Raw genomic sequence first — 25,073 nt, 5'->3', positions numbered from 1 at the left:
ATAAAGGTTACTATGTTAAAAATAAGGTTACTATGTTAAAAATAAAGGTCACTATGTTCAATATAATATCAGTTGCGTGTGTATAAACCTCGGGTCCACAATAATATTATTGTGAATCAGGTCCACGCAAGTATTTCTGGTTAACATGCAACTATACATGGCTACATGCACGACAATATATACTATTTTTACTTCTGCTTTTTGAAAAGTACAAAATAATCAAAGTTGTTAATGTATGATCATAAAACATACTTCCTCTGTTTTTTTTTACTTGCAACACTTCTCTTTTCACGCTTGCCGATGCATTATTTCAATCGTTTATATCTTTAATTAGCAATATGTAAAAATTATAAACGTTAGATATTAAAATAGTATAAAACAAGATGAATCTAACAAGATCACACATGACTATATTTTTTCTTAGCTATAAATCGTCAAAGCTAGTCAAAGTGGAGTACATGAATAGTGTAAAAGTCAAACTGTTGCAAGTATAAGAAAACGGAGGAAGTACTTCGTAATTAGATAAAGAATCTGGGTATCATTGTAAAGTTGTAAACCCATCTAAAACAAGCAAAAATGTCATCATAAGATACAAAAAGATCCAAAAAGCCGTACCATTTTTCTAAATATATTCTCCAGCTGAGCAGAATATCTTTGCATCCATAATTTGTCTTTAAACAAATACCTGTCACACAAGTTATAAACTCGATTTTAATACCGGGTATGGTATATTAAAATATCTCAAGATATGTAAAATTTAGGACTGCTCATAAACATGCACCATAATTTAGATTAAAAAAAATTGATCATACGGATTTTATAGAGTATACCTGACCAAATTATATTCTAAACCTCGGAGATTAATAGTTTGATCAAGTACTTACTTTGTGAACTTCAGGTGGTGCTGGCTTCCTTGTTCAGTATCCTTCATGGGTATCATCAAAACTAAGCTAACTAACAAGTTTTTAGAAGTTTTTTTTTTTTTTTTTTTTGAGAAACAAGCTTTTAGAAGCTAAGTACAATAATTAATTGCTGAAACAATAATAATGATGAGAGCTAGATTTGATTAGATTAGAGAATAATTAAGTAAAAACGGCTCAAATGGCGGCCTATTTATACTAGGGATCGGAGTAGGACTAAAGAAGAGAGGAGAGATGTGTATGTGTAAACCGTGTAAGAGAAAAGATGATTAAAGTGAAACGTAATGTCGTGGAAGTTATTAAGGAAGCTACCATGATACCATAAATAAACTGTATAAAAGTCAAGTTTAGAATGGGTTTGGTTAATACTTTAATAGTAATATTGGGTTAATTATAAGGCAAAAGTAAGGGTTCATTAGTTTTACATCCAATAAGGGTTTCATTTGTGCATACTTTGTGTCTTTAGGTATGTAAATGATAACATGCTTCCGTTAGATTAGAGGGTTCATCTGCTTCCTTTAGATGAGAGGGTTCATTTGATTCATTATTAATAATAACATGTATGTGTGTTGTGGGAGGCCTTGTAAATGTCATGCCATGGGTCGGCATTTATGTAACATGTGTTACTGTCAAGTAGAGATGATAAAAATTATTCTGATTTGACATGTCTAAAATTGATTGGTCTCGTGAATATAGTTTATAGCGACTCATTTAAATTAATCCCAATCCAAATCCTACATGTGACCTGAATTGGTATCTCTAGCGGTCTAGCCTCTAGCCTCAGTTCAAGTGTATGATTTGTACGTATTTGCGGAGAGAACATGAAGCGACATGATTCCTAACCATCGTACAAATGAAGTACATAATCATTTGGTATTTCCTCGGTTCATGAGTATTATTCTTGCTTGGAATAATCAAACGAAGAACATTGAGGAACGAAACAAACTAGTCACTAGTGTTAGATTAATGTGCTGGAAGACTTATTAGTTAAACTAAAAAGAGTTCAAAAGGTACTACTCCGTATGATGATGCTTTTTGCCAAGACTCCAATTAAGAATTTAAGAGTATCAAATCGAAGGAACTTTGGAGATTAATTCTGTCTTGTAGGCAATAAGGTAGGTCCACTTAGTAATTAATTCAGACAAAAAAGAAGGGGGGCGGTGGAGTGGTTATTGTTTTTAATTCAGTTGATTCCTATTTTTCTGTCTAAATGCTTGTTTTTATCCTAACCATAACCCCCCAAAAAATGAGGAAAATACAAGTTTATAAGCCTATGAACAATGTATTGTTTATCAAAGGACCAAAATGACATAATTAGAAATAGAAAGGCTAAAACCGCTAAGGGTAGATACGCTAATGGTGTTAGTAGTTTTACCTTTTTATGTCAAATTATGCCATTTTCAAAATGATGAACTCGCTCACCCCCAAGAATAACCTAAAAGGTTAAAGTAAATCTTAAAATTTTACTGTATCATCTTTGGAGTATACTGCAAGATATATATAGTCATTAAACATATATTTAGATAAGATTAACAGTATAATTATGGGATCCATATAATATCCAGATGTTTAGGATACCAACACATTACAGACTATTATACAGTATAGATTAAAGGGCTTAACTATATATAAATATATGATGTGCCTAGCTAGCACAAAACCAAGACTACTTACATCAGGAATCATAGGGTAGAACCAATTACAACACAAAGAACCATTATTTGGCACTTTACATTAAGGAAAATATCAAACATCAAAGGAGAAATCCTTCGCAAGTTTCCCTCCTCCACAATGCCCTACTGGCTTACCCCTCCAAATATTCAAGGGGTAAGCCGCCTACTGACTGAAACACGGAAACTTTCCCTTCCTGGCAGCTTCATCACGCTTAACTATTACCCTCATAATAGCTCGAACCTTGCTCCATCCATCTTTCGGCTTTGCAACCTCTGAAGCATTAACATTTACATTAGGGGCGAGGGAGGGCATTCCTATATCAGAGTAATGACTATAACCAGTATAATCTCTGTTGCCTTCTTCCCCCATTGATTGAGAAACAGGACACCAACTTGAGGTTTCAAAGTCGAACATATTAGGGAAGGGTGGTAGCATACAGTCTTCCAGAGACGGAAGATTTCCATCCTCACTATATGATCCAGCTAGGAAGTCCATGAGTAATGGATTGTTTAGAGCCATGGATTGATCCAGATGATGGCTATAACTCTCTGTATGGTAACGTGACATTTGATTCTCTGGTTGATCTGTATAGTCAGAAACATTTTAAAGGAGAATATCAATAAACTGATTCAAATTAAATCTTATGAGTTTTCTAAACATATTGTTCCAGTACAACAAAGTGACAGTCAACAAAGAATTAAATCAACACCTCCTTAAGTTCGGATTATACCATAGCAAGATGGAGGCGCACAGAATTGCTGCAGGTTCAAGCCAGGAACTGTAAGTGGGTAAATTGTATTGCTAATAGGAACATCAATTGGGGTCGAGTCACTCAAACTTTGACTAATATTCCCTGAAAAGCATGAAGTAGCACGTTGAATAATTGCCTCCCATTTTTTTGGCGTTACATTCAGAATCTGCAATTAACAAATCAAACAGAGTTGGTTAAAAATTCACTTCAGAGAGTTAAAGCCATACACTAGCATTCTATTACATGACAATCATCCTAAAGTATCAAGAAACTTCTTTACTTGGCGGAGTAAGGACTCATCAAGGTAATATTGTTTCACGAAATCCTTCACTTTGTAAATGTGATGTTCAGCCAACCTTTTGCATATCTTCCCATCTTTTGCTATCCAGCACAAGCGCCAGACTTCATCTTCTGGAGCCGGAATCTTGTGCTTCTGGTAATCTGCACAGCATAATAATCTCCGTTAATAAACGTTTTAATGGTATACTAGTTGATAGCTATTAACTATCAGCCAAATTTAACAAACATCCTTTGTACAACCAGCTGCTAATACGATCCCCCAGTCATGTCAGCTAATGAATAACACCTAATGCAATCAATTATCAGCGATCAACTAATAGGAAAATAAGGCCTAAAGCAGTAAAGCTTTCTCCAGTTGTCAAAGAATTAAATGGGAGCAATAGACTAATGGAGATAAGAATGGCCTGCAAAACAGAAATGCAGTACAGGAATAAGGACTAAACACTTACTCTCTCCACGCCGATCTTTCACTTCAAAAGGACTACTTACCCCTTCCCTCACTTGGTGTCCTTTGGCTACAACTTTAGCCCCAAGCCTGAACATCTTGCTTCTTTCCCAGCTCGAGTTATCTGTAAAGCATATATGACCAATCCAGCCGACCCCATTTTGCAATGAAATTACATGCTGTCCAATCAACAGTGGCCTTTTACCATCCCTCTCAAACACAATATTGTTGTCAAACTCTTCTTCTGTCCAATTATCTAGTTCCTCAGCCTTGAAATGTCCATGAAGAACAACAATATTCACTTTCACTGATGACAGAGGACCATCAGTTACTCGATGCCCAGAAACTGCATCAAGCAAGTAAATTTTGATAGGAGAAGAAGGTCCTTCAGCTTCTACCTTGTTCCCAGTAAAAAGTTTATCAGGTAACTTGTCCTCAAACTGCAGCTTAAACTTTCTTGATTCACTTGGCTTAACCTGACTTGGCATCAACCTATGTGACAAAGTAAAAGCTTGAACTTAGAATGCAGCTAAAAATTAGAAACATAGCCAAAGCATTAAAAAAAGAATACCATCTGTATCATATGAACCAGTCTTAGCCTCTTAGGCTTCGTTCTTTTCACCTATATAAAAGATTTACGATAAATAAGTTCAAATAAGAGATACGTAGTAACACTTGATCTCCTCGTACAAGACCAACTTTTTTTTACCAAACAAATAACAGTAGCTCCTCAAAACTTACTGAAGATTAGTTCGAACATAAACCAACCTACAAGGCTACAAGCATAAGACTAATTAACATTTCTGAGTTTCTGACAGATTTTATCATGTTAAACATGCCGATCTTAATTAAAAGGTGATTATAAGAGGTATGGTAAAGTAAAGCCATATATAGTTAATGATAAACATGCAACAAAGTATTTAGACTAGTATTCATACTCATCGAAACATAGGTAAGCCTAGAACACCAAAGTTATAAAGAACTTAAACCCTATCTATAGAAACATGCCTTTTTTTTTTTTATTTGAAACCTAGCAACATGCTTTAATGACAAATAAAGTCGAAAATTATAGTTATCAATCATCAATAATGATAAGCATTAAGGTGATCAATATTACACAGCAATACAAGGCCTAAAATTACAAACATGAATAGCTAGCCAACTGACCTTGATAAGGAGTGGTAAGAGTGTTGTATGGCCTGTTCTACTTCCTCCCTTACCTGTTCATGTCATAATAACAAATTCAACTATCCAAATGAATTGAGAGTTATTTCAAACTACATGAGTAACATGAATACATGATCACTGTCAATCAAAATATTCTCAAACATTTCTTTGGCCTAGTGACAAGCCTCCTCAGGTTGCCCCCGCAGAGTTTTATTCACAAATTTGACAGTCAATATATTCAATTATTGATTTGCTAAAATACACTTTAAAACAAATCCACACACAATTAAATAAGTAGGACAAATTTGGAAAAAAAAATAATAATAAATTGGCATGGGATAGTTTTGTGCCCAATGGGCCAACAAAGTGTAGCATGTGGGTCATCACTTGTACCATGGCCTGGTGTAAATTGTTGGCCGTGACACGGTCTGACCAAAGCGAGCCATGCGCTATACCGATCATGGCCCGGTGCAGGGCGTAGCTACCTAACATATGGCATAAGACTTTTTATTTGCCTTCTCGTAGACTCATACATAACAGATAACACTTCAACATCACAACTAAGTTGACTTGACCATCCTACCTGCTAACCTCAGAATTAATATCCTTGTTTGAATAGCTTCCTGACATTAGGCCATTTTATAAAATTCAACCAAAGATTACAATCATATTTTTGAAAAGGACACACAAAAAGAGTGGGGTTCTTTTTAATTAATGAATTGAAAAAAAAAATAATGATCCTGATTCCAAAAAAGTGCAAATTTATTTATATGAAAAGATCAAAAGCATAAATATCAAAAGATTTAGTATTTGAGATAACTAATAAAAGAAGATCCAATAAAAAAGTTAAATGATACAGTACCACTTTTCTGATTGAATTCTCCAACTGGGCAGAATATGCTTGCAGCCATAACTTATCTTTGCAAATACACCTAGCAATTTGACATGATTCAAAGTCAATTATTACTACAGATTTTGTCTTTCACATATATGAAAATAAAAACATAATAACATACGACATACTCCGTAGTTTTTAAGGTTTTACAGTAAACTCAGTATTAAAAATATTTCAGATTTCTATTTTATGTTTGTATGTAGGATGTTGATATCCAGAATTTTCCAATTGTAATTATTACCTAACAAATTAACAATCCCATCACACTGCATGCATGAATTAGGACTATAAAAAATAAGCATTACTAAAGAAAAATCAACCATGTAACTTGTAATCGAAAAAAACTCTTGTAGTTAGGACTAAAATATATCTTTTCTCAAAACCTTAATGTTTGATATCTTTACTTTAACCTCTTCGATAATAAGGCGATCAATCATACAGTCATACACTACAAGTATTACTTACTTGGTGAACTTAGCTCGTTGATTTCGTTGAGTAGTTTGAAAGTGAGGATTATCATTCTCCACTTCACCTGAAAAACCCCTCTTCAACACCATCCAAATCAATAAGTTATTCAAATTCACGAATTCTAAATAAGAGTGTTGACCAAATGGTTGGAGTAACTTATTAACAGCTCAAAAATGACATATTTATAGAATGAAAAAGAGAGGGAAACATGAATTAAGAATGTAAAAGTATTAAGAAACCGCGTAGAAGCTTACATGTAATTGCCAAAATTGTAGCAAAGTCAAGTAAACGTTAATAGACTATTAATATTTACATATGATTATGATGGCCATGAGTAAAGCTACTAGAATTCTTGCTTTCTAAAGGGAACAAAAATTGAAAATTAAAGAAAGAAATTTAGAATTCAAAAGTATGGTCTTGCTTAATTATATATAGTAATTAGTTGTTTAGTTTATTAATTAAGTAGTTTTCATGATGTGTTCTACTTAATCTAACAGGTGCAACAAGGATTATATTCCTAATCCTCTTAGCTTGGTAGGTCTAAAGTGTTAATGAAGTACTCAATAAGGATTTTTTTACTAGGGACTTATAAAGTTATCAAGCCCTCAACTTAATTGCTACCAGCTTAATAAGTTTATAACAATGCTAATAAAGTTCCAAGACTTCCAACTTAATGTTTAATCAAGAAAATACAAATTAAGGGTCCAACTGATCACATAGAATTATTGAAAAAACAAAAAAACACGCATACAAATAAAGCCCCGACCAGGATTCCATGCAAAGAAAAGCATATTCTGTATGAGCAATCTACTTTCAAAAGCACAAAGCTAAAATTAAGGAATAATTAGTACTTTAATTACTTATAAAAATGATAAATAAACTAAAGATGTACAGTCAACAAATGAACACAAGCAAGATTCAGGATTCCTTATTACATACTTGAGGTGAAGTGTATGCACGTAGGATTATTTGCTCCACCTCAGCAGATTACATCACTGATATTCAAAAAATCAAACAAAATTAGCCTGCTTTAATTAAGAATACTCTTCCATGTCATATTTAGATCTAATTTTGGTAATCGTTTGATTAAAGATATAATTTATGATCAATACCTCTTGCGTGCAAACCTTAGTCTTTCTCATTGCTCGTCGTAAGCCCTAGTTTTTCTTTGTCAACCTATGGCCTACCATCGACGTTTTGGGTGATATTAAGCCCCCTTCCCCTCTTTGATTAATTTGCTTAGTACATGTATATTGCAAGGAGACTATATCTAAGAAGAAAGTGATTGATCACAAATCGAATACGTTGACTTGAACATCTAATGAGCTGCAGTTACTTCTAATATACCCCTTAATTGGCTTTACATTTTTGTATTTGAATATTTCACTAGCATTAAGGTTTTTTTAAAAAAAAGTGTGCTTTAAATTTCACTCAATCACTCGCTTTTAAAGTACTTTCTCCTTTTCAAATTAATTGTCACATTTTCCTTTTTAAGTCATCCCAAATTAATTACAACATAATCATCAACCTATCCTTTTCCATGACATGTAATCTTTCTCAAATTCTCAGCGATTATATTAGCTATTATGATTAAGGGGTCCATGTATGTTAAGCTAATAAAGTATTAAGCAGTGGATTATTTATAAGTAGTGATTGATGAAAGTGCTTAGTAGTCACCAACTCACCAATGACTCAGACTCAGTAAGTAGCTTTCAGTGTTCCCTGCCTGTTCTGCCCGAAAAGGGTGCTTGCTGCCCAAGTATGGCGGCCCAGACAGCAGTCTTCTAGTGATCTCATACAAAACCCCATTTCACGCAGTGTTAGATTCTCAGGCTACGTAACTGATTGGATCCTTGTTCTTTGGAATTTTATATTCATTTTCGAGTGTACGGATACAATCAAATATAATCGTAAATTATGTCTAAAATTAAACAGCACTCCACTCCTTAATTAATGACAAAATCCACGTGTCACAAGAAATATACATGTAATATACTAGGACGTGGAATACATGTATTTACATTTTTATTTTAATTTAATTTATGTACCCTTTATTAGCCAATCAATCCGCCGTTTAATTAGCCTCACTATAGTAGATTAGTAGGTGCTTAGGGATTTGATTAGCAAACTGGGGTTGCTAGCTACCAACCTTCCCGAGTTTGCTAGCTAGCATCCCCCCTTCCCACCCACAATGCCTTGCTATGTGCATTTACCCTCACAACTATTCTTCCCTTCATCACTAATATGGAAAGCAACTTGAGACCCTTTTCATGCTAGATCAAGACTAGGCCTGTGCAATGGGGCGAGTTAGGGTTGGGCTGGTTCAAAATTAGATGGGTTTAAGCTCATTTATACACAATAGATTTTTGACCCGTTTAAGAGTTCGCCCCATTTATGTGGAGGGGGTCTGTATCGAGTCTACCCGCACATTTTAAGGTTGGGTCGGGCTTTTATCGGGCCCCGCCCTTTTGTACAGGACTAATCAATATCTGTACGCAGGGTCCAGGTACATATAAATCCATCTTTCAAAGCTTTAATCATTTCAAGATAAACTACCTGCTAAAAGGAACTCTCAAAACAACCCCATATGTTTTCAACAATCAACACAATACCTGAATGGTGGTGCTTCTCACCAAATAGATCTTTCCCCCACCTGATATTCCTCGCAGAGTGATGCCTCTGAATCATATCCCTTCACATCTTCTCAGTTCTCTTTGCTGGAGGAACCTGATTAGATCCTGCGATGCACACAACGAAGAATGAACCAAGGTACCAAGCAAATCAACAAGGACGCCCATTAAAAAAAAATTTGAACTCAAATCATACGAAGTAATAAGTAACTTTATATCCTTAAAAGTACCATCACATTTACAACTAGTGATTCACTGTCTCACTGACAATGCCTATACATTTTTTCCACAGGACACACACAAAAAGCAGCAACTAGAAGGCTTATTCACATCATACAAAATCCACCTATTGGAATAGATGGCAATTCTGCCTTCTATACATTTTTTAATTATACAGTCACAATGTATTTCGACTTAACGCCACCCTTTTCTATGGGAGCCGCAGCCCTAACTATATCTAGCAATTTCAGAGTTCGGAGTATGAGCAGTGTGGCAGCATCTGTATTAATGATAGCCGAAAGGAAATTTTGCTTTCCTTCTAGCAGCAGCATTTCGTCTAACAATCTTCCACATAACAGCAGCTCGAATCTTACACCAGCCTGCCCTAGACTTTCCAGAGCCTGAGATAGCACCACCAAGATCAGGAAGCTGGGAGAGGATATCAAAATGAGTAGCAGGAGATATAGTTGCTAAAACGTTGTCCCCCTGACCCCAATTTGTTGCAAGAGGATAGAAGGGCGAGGTTTGAATATGAGACAGCTCTCCAAACTGACAGTTTTGCGCAAATGTTGCCACTGGACTGTTTTGGTGCCAGTTATAGGCTTTGTCAGAGAGCTCAGCAGTGTAATCACCCATTAGGAAAGTTCCTGGAGTAAACCCCTGTATCGGTTGGTTAGGCTGAGATGCTGATTCAACTTCAAATGTATAGCCATCTTCAATTGTGCAGGGGTATGATGCTGAATCTGAAAGATTAATATCCAACTTCGTATCCGGTTGATCTGTACAAATATAGCAGTAATATTAGAAGCAAAAAAATTGAGCTTAAGAACATTGAGCAAGAGCAGTCATCCGACTATCCGAGAATAGGAGTACTCTAGTCCACATAAGAAATTATAAATAAAGGATCAATAACAAAGCATGCTCCTCAATTAGTAGCCTAGAGTAGTAGTGAGTCTAGTGACCTAAACTAATTCAGCCGTCAACTTGCACAATAAATACTTCCACTGCTGATCTAGCACATCCAAAAAAACACTTCTGCAGGCACGCATATTGCAAGATTTGCAATATTAAGCAATGGCAGTACAAGAAGGCTGTCAGCGTAAACAACGGACGAATAGCATCCTATATTATTCCATATTATTCCAGAAAAGGGGGGGGGGGGGGGGGGGGGGGGGGAGTCAATTGGAAGTTCTAAAAAATTTCATATGAACCCGGGAACTTGTCCAAAGTCATAACACTTGTTAAATTGGAATTTCAACCAGTTTCAATATCACTGAAGCTTAAAGCACCAATCCTTATCTCACAAGAAAGATATACAGAGATATCTAATTTTACAAACTACTCCCAATCCCCCATCCACTTCTAACAAAAACAAACTTGACATATTACCTTGATCTATAAATGAAAGAGCATCATGCTGTAAATCCAGCTTTGGAGTAGGAAAAAAGACATGTTGTTCAACAGTTGGTTCCATTGAAGTAGAAATAACTGATGGATTGTTAACTGGAATCAGGTGGTTCAAATTTATGAAAGCAAACTGCATTAGCTTCTCCACCAGAACCTGACAAATCATTACACAAGCCAAGTCAGCCAATAAAATTCATAGTAGCAAAAATATCCTACATAGTCCTATGATCTACTTTCTGCTCACCTTTTGACTATTATCAAGAGTATCGACAGGCTGGTAATCTTGACCTTCAAACTTCACAGCTACGACTTTGTAGACACAGTTGAACAGGAGCTGAGCAGACTCCGCTTCATTAAAGTAACTATAGTATGTGTTGTTTAGATGGCATTCATTAGCGTGCTTCACCATTATGTCCCATGTTCTATTAGCAACCCCTTTCCCAAGGACCTAGAAACAAAAGATTACAGATGATTATATTAGGCCGCATAGAAGCACAACTTTCTCCAACGGTCATCCAAATACAAAAACCATGTTCTTACATTTCGTAGAAAAGATGAGTTCATGTGATATTGCATCAGGAAATCTTTTACTGTCTTGATTCCATTTTTCTCCAATTTCTTGTGTGATGCCCCCTGTTTAGATATTTTTTTTAAACGCCAAACTGGATCATCCAAGGATGGTGTATTGTGCTTCTGATAAGCTGCAAAGTCAAATTATAAATACACAATTAGGAAACTACAATGGAATCATGAGCATAGCTATTTGAAGCAAACATTTTAAAGATAATTTAGTAGTTCCTATTCAGTCAGTGCAGTTATTAACCAAGTGGACATAAAAGTATTTTGTTCTCCATGTTTATTAGACAGACAGTATATAAAATCCTATAGGCTATAGCAGTTTATCTATATGATCATGAATCCCTAGAACCATTAGTTAACCCTTTTTTTTTTCATTTTATAGGGACTGTGGGGGATGGGGATTGCTTGTTTAGAGGCTCTACACATTCAAAACAGTATGCAAGTAATGCCTAGAAAATGAAAATTGAAGCAAACCTATACGCAACTGTCAACCGAATAAATAAAATGAAAGGGCTTAGAAAAAAGCCATACATATGATGTCTGATCTCTTCTAAGTTAAGCTTCCTGCTTGGGAAATGGACAACTATTATGGTGCTAAGCTATAAAATCATTATACAGATACAGATCTATTGTAGTTGGTCGTATCAAAATAAACTATGTTGAAAGGCATGTACCACAAAACTTTATGATTGCAATTCTTTAAAGGGTTTTCTGAACTACCAGACTGCTATGTTGCTTGGTAAAAATACTTGAGGGAAAGATAGGCACTAAATAGGGTGGATGTGAAAAGGAAAGAAAGGAGACACTTACATTCCCCACGATGATCCAATACCATAAAAGCTTCACTCACTGCTTCCCTGATGCCAATACCATGAGAAGCCCTTGACACTACTCGAACCCCTAATTTGAACTTTCTACTTCTCACCCAGCTTGAATTATCAGTAAAAGTGATGTTTCCAATGGTTCCTAGACCTCCAATAAGTGAAAAGGAAGTCTCTCCTACCAATAATGGCCGTTTACCTTCTCTTTCACGCAAAATGTTTTCATTAAATTCACTCTCACTCCAATTTTCCCGCCCATCAGCAGCAAAATCACCATTTAGGGCAAAAATCTCAACCTTTATAGAGGAGAACGGACCATGTTGGATCAGGCTCTTTGACTTTGCATCAACTAGTTTTATTTGAAGAGGATCATGCTCCTCATCCTCAATCTTACTATTTGTAAAGAGAGTAGAAGGCAATTTGTTGACAAAAAGCAATTGCAGGCTTCTTAAAGGAAATGAATCTTGCTGGATACCAAGCGAATGTCTGCAACCAAAGAACAAGAAACTCAATAATAATAACAGGACAAACAGAAATAATCTATAAACTAAAGGGTATTAGAGAAAGTCCATAAACCTCTCAAATTAGTACACCTTTCACAATCTCTAATGTAACAATTTTATTTTATTTTAAGGGAAATTATGACTCCTCCAGACTCCAGTTATCTCCTCCAATATCTTTCTTTATTATTACCAAATTCAAAATCACACCCATGCACACATACACACACAGTGAATCACACATCAATACACAAACAATTTGAACAAAACTTTAACCTTTGCAATATTAGCCCTCGTTCTCCTGAAAAAGAATATCCAGTTCAAAAGTAAGACCAGCTACCCTAAGGATCGAAGCTCAAAACTAAAGCCTTTTTTTCCAAAGAAAGTCGTAGTCACATTATGATATCTTTTACCAGAAACAAGCAGGAAGTATTTACAACTAATCTGTCCACAAAACCACTGTACTAGAAAGTGTCTATCAAAATTTAGAACTGCTATATTGAATGAGAAGCAACAGCTACAATTAACCGATCACAATCCATGGTGCTAGAAAATAAACAAAAGAACAAAGTATCTCACAGAGCTAACCTTGGAGATGACTGAAGGAAATATATCAGGGGCTCCACCTCCTCCTTCACCTGTTCACAGTACATGTAATAAATTTTCAAAATTCATAACAGTAATTAATATTAAAACATGAATATCACTATTGCTAGCAAGGGATTCAGCATACTCAACACGGTTTTAAAAAAAAAAAAAAACCTTGGAAGATTAATGAAACGACCACAATAAAATGACGAATCACATTGAAGAAGTATAGACTTTAAATGGATATATCCAATTGACCAATACCATACATGAGTCAAGTTGTTCAAACAGGCTGCAGCTTTTAAAAGTGACAGGGAGAATGCATGGCTATAAGGCGGTGTGACACAGAGAATGCATAGCTATAAAGCTTACTAGACACTTAGAAAGCTCAACACAATCTAAAAGCAAATTTGCAGCCAAAATTGGCATGAGGTGCAGCCCTCGAAATGTACAAAACATAACATGATCAGGAAGATAAAAGCATCAAATGAAAACATACCATTCTGCGAAGGGCAGGTTCCAATATAGCTGATATTTGTGTTGCAATGTCTTGCAGTGACACTTCCTTCATTATATAGTTAGCAACTCTGCAAAAATATTGTAAGACCGGATATACTTAAAAAAAACTGACTACAACAACTCATTTCAAGCCTTAAACTACTATGCAAGACCAGCCATTGATCATTCATAGTAGAGATATTGACAGACAAACACAAAGCAACGAACACTTGGAAACAATAAACCCATGCACTCACTTCCGAGTTTTTGTTGGCGGGCTTTGGGAGCTATTGTTAAGTGATGAATTATCACTTGCATCCTCACCAAATTGTCTCTTGAGTACCATCACTACAACCAGATTATCTAGAGAAAGATCAATAGCAGGGTACTAACCAAAAACTGCTAATAGTTGATTGTTTTATAGGGTACGAGGCAACAAATCAACCCCTATGAAAGCGCGTAGTAGCTTCATTATAAAAACAAAAGTTTCATGTATACTAAAAGTCAAGCAAAATTATTATCATTTATCAAAAACTGCTATGCCTTTGTAAAGTCTTTTCTAAAGATACACATGCTTGATACTACGATAAAAAAAAACGTTTACTAGTATAAAATATAGTTACAGTTGAATATCTTAACAGGGTAAGCCGCACATTTTGCCAAATTTACGTAGAAAATAATCTAGTCAATCATGTTATATGATACTTGAGAGTATCCAAAATATATTAATGAACAATTATTATATTAAAAACAACTAGCTTCATGAGATCATAACCAAAGAAACGCGTAGAGGCTTGAAAAGAACATTTCATCAGTCATGGTCTAGTGGTCAACTGATATAAGTTATCAACTAATTAGTCACCAAACACTTTGGAAGTGAGAGAGCATGACAAAATGAGATAAGATACACTAATACAACTATACAAGTAAGACATGAGTGTACAAATACAAATTAATTATATATCAAGTTTTTGTATATTTATAATCTATAAATAGATGGGAAAACCAAAGTCTTGGCCTAGTGGCAATGAGTGAGGGTCTTATGTAGGATAAGTCATAGGATCAAATCCCCCTCTCCCTCGTTTGTTAATCGTGTGTCCTATTGACTCTTTCGCACCAATTATGAATAAATAGATGAGGAAGAATAAATACCACAAGTTAACTAATTGAGGACACTCTGATATAGAGATGTCCCATCCAAATAATCAAGCCTAACAATCATAGTAATGGTACATATACATATACAAATTGTATTCTTCACAAATATAGATATTTCTCCATTTTTAATAATTGCATTGACCACTTAAATTTGATGAATATTATACACATAAATATTGATATTTTAAATATACAAACAAAAAATTTATTTTGTCCAAAACAAAAAGTGAAATGATGGTCAACGCTCGAGACAACATAGAAAAAGACATCTCAATAAGAAAAAAAAGAAAAAAAACTACTTGTCAAGAAATGTAACTAGTGCTTTTTTTCAGTCTTTCAGGGTTATGCATATCATATGGTATTAAATACAGGTTATACAGCATAGTACCTGGTAACAATGTCACGCTAACACATCTTGACAGCACCACCAAATTCGTTCTAAATTGTAGTTAATTTGTTATAATATGTCAATTCTAAATATTTTAATTTCACATACATCAGCTTTGAAATGGTAATACAATGAATTGTTATATAATACACTCCCTAATTAGATATAAGCGCCAATAAACTACTCCGTAACAACGAAATCACGTATCAACCATTCAACCTAGAGTCATTCCTCTTGTAACAAATGAGTCGAACTTTCAATAACAAAAATAATACTTCTGTATAACAAAATCACGTATCAATTATTCAATAAGTATTGTACTCTGTATATTTGAGGAAGGTAGGTAGAAACTACAATAGAAATTGTGATGGGCATTTCATCAAAGTTTTAAGAAAGAGATGAGATAAGTAAGCACAAAATTCGCAAGAAACAAATAAAATTCAATAACATAAAGAAGAAACAGGGAATTCCATAGAATTTAGAAAATCAAAGAAATAGAAATTCCAATTCCACAAGCAAGTCAAGTAAAAGCAACGAAGAAGAAAACGAAATGAGAGAGAAATGGGAAAAGCTCTGACCATTGAGTGTGGAATTAGAATTGAATCTCGACCACAACCCAAAAAAAAAATCAATTTCTCTCTCCTACAAAATACCCTTTTAGGAATTCAATAAAGGGTATAAAGAATTTTCTAATTGTCTGCTGGAAATTGATGGGAAGATGACATTTTGGTACATTTTCTGGGGTTTTCGGAGGATTTTTATGGACTTCCAGAGATTAAAGATGGTGGTGGACTTGGTGGTGGGGGAGGGCGTGCTAGGAATTTGAAATTTCGAATCGCTTTCTGCCTTTCTCCACTTCCGCAAGTCCGCCTGTTCCTCTTTACTGGAGCCAGGCACGGCCGGGTCATTGTGTCTCGTGTTCAAACAAATTGTCTTAAGAAAAAGTCGTGTTGTATTCGTATTGTGCCGGTTGTGCGAGGAGTGAGGAGTAGAGGGATGGTTAGTCCCTCCAAGGTTTGACTTGGATTCAACTCCTCATCTTGTATCTTACCATTTAAAAAAAAACAAAACAATTTGTGTCAGTTGTGTGCCAAGCCTTTGAGTGTCCAGCGTCCTTAATATACTCCTTATATTTTTTATTGTAAAATGAATGGGTCGGTCAACTCATTGTGTTCACCTCGAGCTATTGGCTAAATTTGAAAATGATGCTCGTGATGGCCATGCTCCATCTGCTTGTCTCTCATGTCATACCGAGCCTACCACATGTAGGGTTATTATCATGTTATACCTGACTAGCCCTTATGGTTCAGCCTGATCAAGTATATGCCTAGCTCTAAGCCATTTTCTTAACTTGGCAACGATAAAAAAAAAAAAAAATCAATTGAAGTCGAAATGTATTCAAAACTACATAGATTCAAGCAATGTTAAATAATGTTAATCAATTTTATTTTATTAAATTGAAATTAAATACTTTTTTTAAAAATTAATGTTTTTCTTACGGAATATAAGCCTTAAATGTTGGTTTTAAGAAATAAAAGGCAAAAATAAAAATTAAATCTTTGGTTTTTTTTTTAGAAACAATCTTTGGTTGATTGAAGGTAAATAATTATATAAATAAATAAGTTAATGAATAAGAACGTAAACATAATAAAGGTGTACCAAAAAAAAAAAATCTCTTTCTCCTTTCTCCTCTTTCTAAAACCTTAGGATCGAATGTTCAATTTTGAAAGGTTTTCTATTGACTTTTTCTCGTGGAACGCCCTTATCATTGTTTCTTACCACTAAGTTAGTACTTATGCCTTATTTATTTCACCTTATTTTTGCTGATCTTAAATTATTTTTTATTTAAATAGAATTAATTTTACTAAACTAAAATTATTTTTGATGAATAGAAATTATTTTTGCCGAATAGAAATTATTTTTACTGAATTTTTTTTTTTTTAATTTAAGATGAAGTGACTAGGATCGGCATTTCATTTGATAGATGGAGGTTAGATGGTGGGTGATGGAGGTTTGATACTTGCCTAAAGTAGAGTATTTGGAAGAGACGAAGGGTCATCCTACAATTTACATTTTTCTAGGATACAGACATTGCAGATAAATTAAGGGAAAATCGTCTGCGTTGGTTTGGACATGTAAGACGGAGACCCGTGGGTGCACCGGTGCGAAGAGTGGGATCATGGAGGGATTAAACGAGGAAGAGGGAGACCAAAAATGACTTGGTTGGAAGGAGTGAGGAAGGATATGAAGTGCATGGATTTACGTGAGGATGAAGTTTTGGATCGTAAGGGATGGAGGAGAAAGATTTATGTTGATGATTACACGGAATAATCATATTTGGTTCATGTTAGCCGACCCCACTTTTGGGATTAAGGCTTTGATTGATTGATTGATCCTTGGCCTCACATGTACAAACAAACAAATACTGTACATAAATAATTAAATACAAGTATAAGACTTGGTAATAATGTAAGCGATTTTTAAAAAAATATAATTAGCAATACGCAACACAGCATTTTTTAGCATTCATACATGTGTTTGAATTTTGAAGTATGTGTGACATGTGTTTATATGTGTCTTTGACTAATTAAGTGTTGGCCTATTGTTAAGGAAAAAATCTTTTAACCTTAAAGGTAGAAGGTATAATTCTTCATAAGGGCACTTTGAGAGTAAGGATTCATTATTCCTCCCCCCCTCCCCCCACTCTTAAAATACCTAATTCGTTAATTCGATGCGGATCGACCTGTGACCAGTTCCAAATGATAAGAACTTACCCTTACCAAACAAAAAATATAAAATTGTGTGCATCATGGATCGTATTATGGAAATGCACTAGTCTTTATACTTATTTATCATTAAATAATCTTTCCTATTAATTAATAAGAAAAAACTTTAGATAAGTGGTCTCCTACAAAAATAAAAATATGTAAAGAGCTCAACAAATATACCTACCAATTCAACGACCAAAATTCGTTGCATAGCAGAATATTTTAATAAGTGGACTTATATATAATAAATTAATAAAATGAAGTACTACTACGTACTTGTATTATTTATCAATAGCTTAAATAATCTATCAGCTATATGAATGATTAAAGATCACATATGATTGGTTTCAAAAAAAAAAAAAAAAAGATCACATATGATTGATATGATAGGAAGAAAATTTAATGTTAAATACTACGTATAATGCTTCTTTCAGTTGTTATTTGTCCTACCAATAATAACAACTTTAACATCATGCAAATTTGAACATAATCAAGTAATCAACCGATCTGACCTTCAAGGTCCTTTTCTTCATTCTCACAATTTTGGAGACCACATTATTCACATATTAGAGCATGTTTAGTAAGTAAAACTCTTTTAAGGTTGGAAAATAATTCAAGTAAATTATTATCAATATAGAGTATTTTTTAGAACCAATATCCATTACCTCTAAATAAATGTAGTTTACGCATTTTATTTTATTTTTTTTTACTTCTCTACATTTCTACAACCTATAACTTTTATTTTGAACCAAATGCTTCACAAAAGCTATCAATTTTATATTAGAATTTAAGTAGCTATTGAATTTTCATTTACCATTTTAGCAGCTTCTCTTTGTGACGTTAAACAATTGTTCATATTAGCAGCTTTTCTTTAAACAAACTTTCCTAATATTTATTCTCGTAACTAATAGTTGCTCACATAAAAACATATTTCCTTCGTTTCATGCTTTATAATATTTACACTTTTTTTAGAGAAACATATTCTCTTTGTTTCATTATAATAGTTACATATTCTTACAACTAATTGTTACTCACATAGAAACATATTCCTCAATCATCATACCTCTTTCTTATAGCAACAACAACAACATTGCTTTTGAGGTCCTTGCTTGCAAAAATAATAAATAGTTAGAGCTACATGCTTAACTAGTGTTTTTTTTTTTTTTGGTTGGTTAGGAGAAAAGTCTTGCCAGGTTGAAACATCTTACGGATTATCCCTTTATAAATAATAGTAGAAAATAGTATGTGTCAGTCACTCATGTGAAACCTACTAAAGCTACAAGTGATTAATGCCTTTTCATTAGAGATATAGTACATACATGATGAGAATCGAACCTCACACTCAAGGATGAGGGGCGACCTCTAGAGATCTTTCTCAAATGTAACCGTAAAATGAAACATATGAAAGTGACTAAGTTTTTATTTTATCATTTACTGAACTGAGCTTAACTAAATTAATTGGAGTTTGAACTAAACTAAACTAATTGGAGCTTAATTGAACTGAACTGATTGGAGCTGAACAGAACTAAACTAAACTGAATATAGCTGAAATGAATAGTTTATGAGAGAAGCAAATTAGGAGTTGAAGTGAACTGAACTAATTGGAGAACTGAACTGAACTGATTGAAGCTGAACTGAACTGATATGAAGGCCCCAAGTGTTGGAGTACTACAAGGTCTACAACAGCCATTTTTGCCTAACACAATAACACATGATATTTCTACCTGACCCATCACATACGACACGGCAACGTTTCTTGACAAAACAAATTGCGTTCTCAATTGATGATCACCCAAGCCCCAACTCGATCAAAATTTCAAAATCCACTATTCCAAAAACCGTTAAACCGAATTTTCAAAAATCCAAACCCCTTAAAAACCAATCAAAACCCACAAAATTCCGAAAAACCCGCAAAAATGGCGATCCCACTTAAATCCCAAAACATTTTTGCCTCCATTGATATGGGCACTAACACCTTCAAACTCTTGATCATCCATTTCGAACCCACCACTGCCAAATTCACCACCATCTACACTCACTCCGACGCCGTCGAATTGGGTCGCAGTTCATCTTCTTCGTCGTTAATCTCGCCGGATTCCCAGCTCCGAGCAATTGAATCCCTCAAGAAATTCCAAGAAGTTTTAAGGTACAACAATGTGACTCATATTAAGGTGGTTGGAACTTCCGCCATTAGAGAAGCTGGAAACCGGAGTATCTTCCTAAAAGAGGTGAGAGAAATTCTGGGTTTTGATTTTCAAGTGAATGTTTTATCTGGGGTTGAAGAAGCTAGGTTAATTTATGTTGGTGTGCTTCAATTTTTACCTGTTTATGATAAAAGGGTTTTGACAGTAGATATTGGAGGTGGGTCTACTGAATTTGTGGTTGGGGAAAATGGGGAGGTTGTTTATGCTGATTCTTTGAGATTAGGGCATTTGATGCTGACCCAGAAATTTGGGGAGAATGATTTGGTTGGAGTTAGGGATTATGTTCGTGAGTTGATTGAAGGATCTGGGTTGGTTGGGAAAGTTAAGAATTTAGGGTTTGAGGTTGCAATTGGATCGTCCGGGACGATTCGAGCAATTGAGAAGGCGATTTGGTGTGGTTATGGATGTGATGATGGGGATAAAGAGATTAGGGTTTTGGGGGAAGGTAAGAGGAGGAATTGGTGGTGGTTTAGTAGGGAGGAGTTGAGGGGTCTTGTTGAGAGATTGTGTGAGGGAGGGTTTAGTGAAAGGGAGAAGGCTCGAAGAGACGGGTTCTTTGGTAAAAGGTCGGAGTTCATTGTGGCGGGCGCGATTCTTTTGGAAGAAATTATGGAGTTGCTTGGGATTAGTGAGATGCAGGTTTCCAGGTACGCGTTGGGAGAGGGTGTAGTGGCTGAGATGGCGTCTGAGGCTTTTCCGGGGTTGGATTTAAATGCCAATGTTAGATGGAAATCGGTGATGAGACTTGCTATGAGGTTTAATGGGAATGATAGGATGAAGAATGGTGTTCAGTGTTCTGCTATCGCGAAGGTATTACTTGTTGGAGCTCTGATTAAACTGTAAGACCAATTAAAATGTTTGTGCTAAACTGCTAATGAGTGTATTGTTGAATAATCTTTGTAGGATGTATTTCAAGGTCTGAGGAAGTACAACAAGGTTTTTGAAGATCGCTTAACTGTTGAATTGTGTCTTGATGAGAAGGATTTTGAGTATCTTGAAGCTGCTTGTATGCTTCACAATATTGGTCTCTATTTTGGGAAAAAGAGCTACCATAAACAGTCTTGTAGCATAATCATGGTAGGATATTTGCATTTTCCAGTTTACTTTCTTAACATGATATTTTTCCTATATTTTGGTGAAAAAGCAAGAATTAGCAAGTAGCAAGTACAAATTTCTGACATTAAGCCAAATAGCCAATCATTATCTGAAATGTTGGTATGACTTAGAATTACTTGGACCCTAAGGGAATGGAACATGATACTTTCTCATTTTGGTATTAAGAGTCACATATATTATGTCATATATTCTAGAATAGAAATAGATTGTGATTGGATTTCCTAATATACCCGCACTTAAATTGAGTAGCTGAGAGCCTGAGACAATGTGACTACTTTTTCTAGATGAGTGGATTGTGCGAACTTCTAACAGATCTAGCTCAATATGTTTTAACAGTGGAAGAAACAGTTGCTTTTTTGAATGATGATTATGCTGATGAACTAGAGTGCACTTTTGAGCATAGCATAGATTTATTATTGTGTTTGCATGGTATATACTCATATTGCTTTAGGCGTTTGGGCAACAATTAGAAACATAGTAGTCTTTCTAGACTCTGTACACAAGTGCTAAAAATGCAGTAAATCAGTGATGGATGACATCTTCATTAAGGATCGATGAGGTTGGTAATTATATGAATAATGTTAATTTAGGTGGTTCTAAATGATTTTTTGTGGCTTTTGCAAACTTGTTCCCTTACAGTAGGCTTTTTTGGCAGGAACAGAGCCAGCTAGATGGTTACACCAGTGAGGAGATTGAGGTATATTGATTGATACCTCTATAGTTCTAATTTTGTATAGACAGTGCTATAGTTCCATTGTCTTTGTCCTTTTGGCACTTATTGGTGATCGTTACTTGTTGATTATGCAGTTGATAGCACAACTTGCTAGACATCATAGGAAGAAGTTCCCTAAATTTGAATGTACTTTTCTCCAAGGTTTCTCAAGAGAGGTACACCCCACCCCCCCCCCCCCCCAAAAAAAAAAAAAAAAAAAGAAAAGTACCTATACTTGCAAAATTCAATGGTGAAGTTAAAAGTGTAATGATTCTTTATTCTTGCTTTTGTGAATCTTATAAATTTAATTTATTACAGAAATTTGGACTTTTCTGCTCCATTTTACGTATATCAGTCATCATTCAGCAGCACAAGCTATTGAAGCTCAGAGAGATCAAATTTGATGATTCTGGTGAAGGCTTTGTGTTGGTAAGCAATCTTGTTTAAATTTGTAAGTCAAAGCACTTTACATGAAGCTGGCAGGTGATTTTCAGTCAACGATAAAATAATAGCTATAATGATGTACTAAGGATCAAGTTCATGTCAATAAAAATTGACAAATGCTGGGATCTTCCTACTCTCCATGTTTTGCTAAAGAAACTGCAGTAAATAGTTATACTCTGTCCAGAATTAGTTGTCGCATTGTCTGAGTATCTTATAAAATAGAGTTAGATATGTTCTTACAAAAAGACCCTTTGAAGATAGAAATCAAAATATCTGGTTTGATGTTTTGATTTTCGTTGTCTTGTGCCCTTCATGCAAGTCCAAATTTTGTGTCCAGTGACCCCAATGGAAATATAAATGGCTGTAGTTGATGAGTTTTATCTTGAAAACATGATAATTTGTCAATTATCCTTCCTTTACTGCTTGTTTCCTACTGGCAAATTTGATGTTTTTTATGTAGGCTTTGGTGAATAAGGGTGACCTACCTATGCTTCCCGATTCAGAGAAATCATTGGCCAAGGATATTGATGCTAGAATGGGGAAAGAAGCAGAATATTTTGAAGCGGTACAAACTATTGTCTTAAGTGTAGATGTCAATGTGATCAATCAATATAATATTACATCTTCGTAACAATCTCCTTATCATCTTCAGGTCTTTCATTGGAAGTTATTGACTGTAGTTCATATGGACAGTTCAGAGTCATTGGCGTAATACTTGCATACAATCCTGTCAAACTTACCATACCGCAGAACTTGGGTACTGGTGCAAATCTTGGACTGTCGTAGGTAGGAGTGGAAACATGGAAGTTGTAGCTGTTGGGTAAGTATACGTGGTACGGAGTAGTTTAGAAGTTTGTTTCACTTACTTCATTAACATTGTCATTGCTAAAAATTACTTCTTAGTACTTAATTGGTGTTTTGCAGATCTGATCAGTCAAAGCTCAACACTATGTGTTGTTGAAGAACAAAGCAATCGAATTTCATCTGTGTGGACTGTATCATGAAGGTGATGAACCGGTAGGTTTATTTTCCTGTCTCATTTCTAGTTCTTGTTTATAACATTTTAATCCAATAAACCTTGTTTGTTGATTGTCCGTGTTATGATGAAGCGATATGATTTTTACTAGAATGGTTTTTTTAACTTTTTTCTTGGTTCTGTCCTTGTATGTTCAATTTAAAATCTCAGATGAAGGCCAAAACTCCAGAAATTTGATTGATAAATGAGATGTGTCTTCATTGAGCACGTCATCTTGATGAAAATCTCTTTTTGATCATCAGATGTCCCTATCAATCTGTGAGTAATCGTCTCTCTTTTTTGCTGTACTTTTGGTGCTTGTGAAGTGTTGTGCTCTGTTAGAAACTCAGTTTTTGCATGCTTGGCTTACAAATGTATTCATACAGGTGATACAGCAACTGGACTTCATTTGCAGAATTGCCGATCGAGCTGATATACTGAAATGCTAGTGCTCTTGGACATACACTGAATTACAGAATTAGTGAATGTCCATGCTAGTAAAAGTTGTGATATGGGCTTTCCTCTTAGATAATAACTTTGTGTTGATCTTGTATGCCAAATTAATAAATTATGCAATTAAGAACATTGGGCCTTTATTTATTTTTTGAGAGTCCTATCGACCACTTCCCTCAAATTGGCTGTTGTTCATTACCATCTGGTGGCTTACCTACCATCATTCGTAGCAGTTAACATGTAGCGGGCAAATACTTGGGGTGTTTTCAACACTAGCTTGGAGAATTGAAGTGTGTGGTTGACAAGGCTAAACCTCTTGCTATTTTGCATACTCGTGCTAATACACATGGATATTTATGCATGAACGATGACAAATTCCAATATTAAAAGATAAATGCATACTCATGGTAATACACGAAATATTTATTATACTTGTTACGTCTTATGTACATGAAATACTTTTAAAGCATGGTGTGATAAAGATTACAACTAATATAGTGGAGTAGGTAAAAGTTTTTTTTTTTCCTTCTCTTCTTGTCCTTATATATTACGAAGTATAAGGTTTTTGTTTTTTTTTGGGGACATGTTTGTTTAAGAAAAATCAGTTTTTAAACACAAATCTCAAAATGCTAAACGTTCAAGATATGGGGTTAAGAGAATAAGAGGGTTGACCTGGTGGGTATGAGTGTATGAGTTTTACCAAACCTCTTCTGTATTAAATAAATAAAAAATAATTCAACCTTGAACAATATTACAATAACCAAGCCACGGTATATACGATAATACAAAGTATTAAGAATCAAGTTTTAACCGTACTAACCGCTCTGATTTATTTTTTATTCTAAACTCATATCATTGTGTGAATCAGTTTTATAAAGATGTCCAAAGATGACTTATCACTCCTAATGGACGTCTACTAATACTTTGTTTATTTGTATCTTTCTGAAAATTTC

At 34.8% G+C, this 25,073-nt stretch overlaps 3 protein-coding genes across 6 annotated transcripts; 1 reads left to right on the top strand and 2 right to left on the bottom strand.

Moving 5' to 3' along the window:
• Positions 1 to 2,485: 2,485 nt before the first annotated feature.
• On the bottom strand, positions 2,486 to 6,746 carry LOC145603821 (calmodulin-binding protein 60 B-like). Its single transcript, XM_081659806.1, has 7 exons — positions 6,618 to 6,746; positions 6,120 to 6,189; positions 5,258 to 5,310; positions 4,095 to 4,582; positions 3,626 to 3,786; positions 3,325 to 3,511; positions 2,486 to 3,178 (listed from the first exon to the last, which is right to left on the bottom strand). Exons 1-7 carry the CDS (start codon positions 6,707 to 6,709, stop codon positions 2,757 to 2,759), a joined length of 1,473 nt encoding a protein of 490 aa, XP_081515932.1. The 5' UTR covers positions 6,710 to 6,746; the 3' UTR covers positions 2,486 to 2,756.
• A 2,697-nt stretch (positions 6,747 to 9,443) lies between these two features.
• LOC145604995 (calmodulin-binding protein 60 B-like) lies at positions 9,444 to 16,291 on the bottom strand. 2 transcript variants are annotated; one of them, XM_081660996.1, is made up of 8 exons: positions 15,987 to 16,291; positions 13,864 to 13,951; positions 13,365 to 13,414; positions 12,266 to 12,762; positions 11,417 to 11,577; positions 11,121 to 11,324; positions 10,859 to 11,030; positions 9,444 to 10,248 (listed from the first exon to the last, which is right to left on the bottom strand). In XM_081660996.1, exons 2-8 carry the CDS (start codon positions 13,933 to 13,935, stop codon positions 9,755 to 9,757), a joined length of 1,650 nt encoding a protein of 549 aa, XP_081517122.1. In that variant the 5' UTR covers positions 13,936 to 13,951; positions 15,987 to 16,291; the 3' UTR covers positions 9,444 to 9,754. The 2 variants fall into 2 exon arrangements, with proteins under 2 accessions (XP_081517122.1, XP_081517121.1); XM_081660995.1 differs by lacking the exon at positions 15,987 to 16,291 and adding an exon at positions 14,120 to 15,157.
• A 3,628-nt stretch (positions 16,292 to 19,919) lies between these two features.
• On the top strand, positions 19,920 to 24,579 carry LOC145604830 (uncharacterized). Of its 3 annotated transcripts, none has more exons than XM_081660800.1 (10): positions 19,920 to 21,190; positions 21,284 to 21,457; positions 22,152 to 22,193; positions 22,304 to 22,384; positions 22,527 to 22,637; positions 23,113 to 23,217; positions 23,305 to 23,485; positions 23,577 to 23,669; positions 23,839 to 23,946; positions 24,054 to 24,579. In XM_081660800.1, exons 1-7 carry the CDS (start codon positions 19,961 to 19,963, stop codon positions 23,362 to 23,364), a joined length of 1,803 nt encoding a protein of 600 aa, XP_081516926.1. In that variant the 5' UTR covers positions 19,920 to 19,960; the 3' UTR covers positions 23,365 to 23,485; positions 23,577 to 23,669; positions 23,839 to 23,946; positions 24,054 to 24,579. The 3 variants fall into 3 exon arrangements, with proteins under 3 accessions (XP_081516926.1, XP_081516927.1, XP_081516925.1); XM_081660801.1 differs by having other exon boundaries at positions 23,305 to 23,472; positions 24,063 to 24,578; XM_081660799.1 differs by having other exon boundaries at positions 23,305 to 23,472; positions 24,054 to 24,577.
• Positions 24,580 to 25,073: the final 494 nt, after the last annotated feature.

This window comes from Chenopodium album, chromosome 22, assembly GCF_948465745.1.
Source record: "Chenopodium album chromosome 22, dcCheAlbu1.1, whole genome shotgun sequence".
NCBI lineage: Eukaryota > Viridiplantae > Streptophyta > Magnoliopsida > Caryophyllales > Amaranthaceae > Chenopodium > Chenopodium album.
The sequence above is the reverse complement of the archived record's forward strand: the minus strand, read 5'-3'. Positions and strand labels throughout refer to the sequence as shown.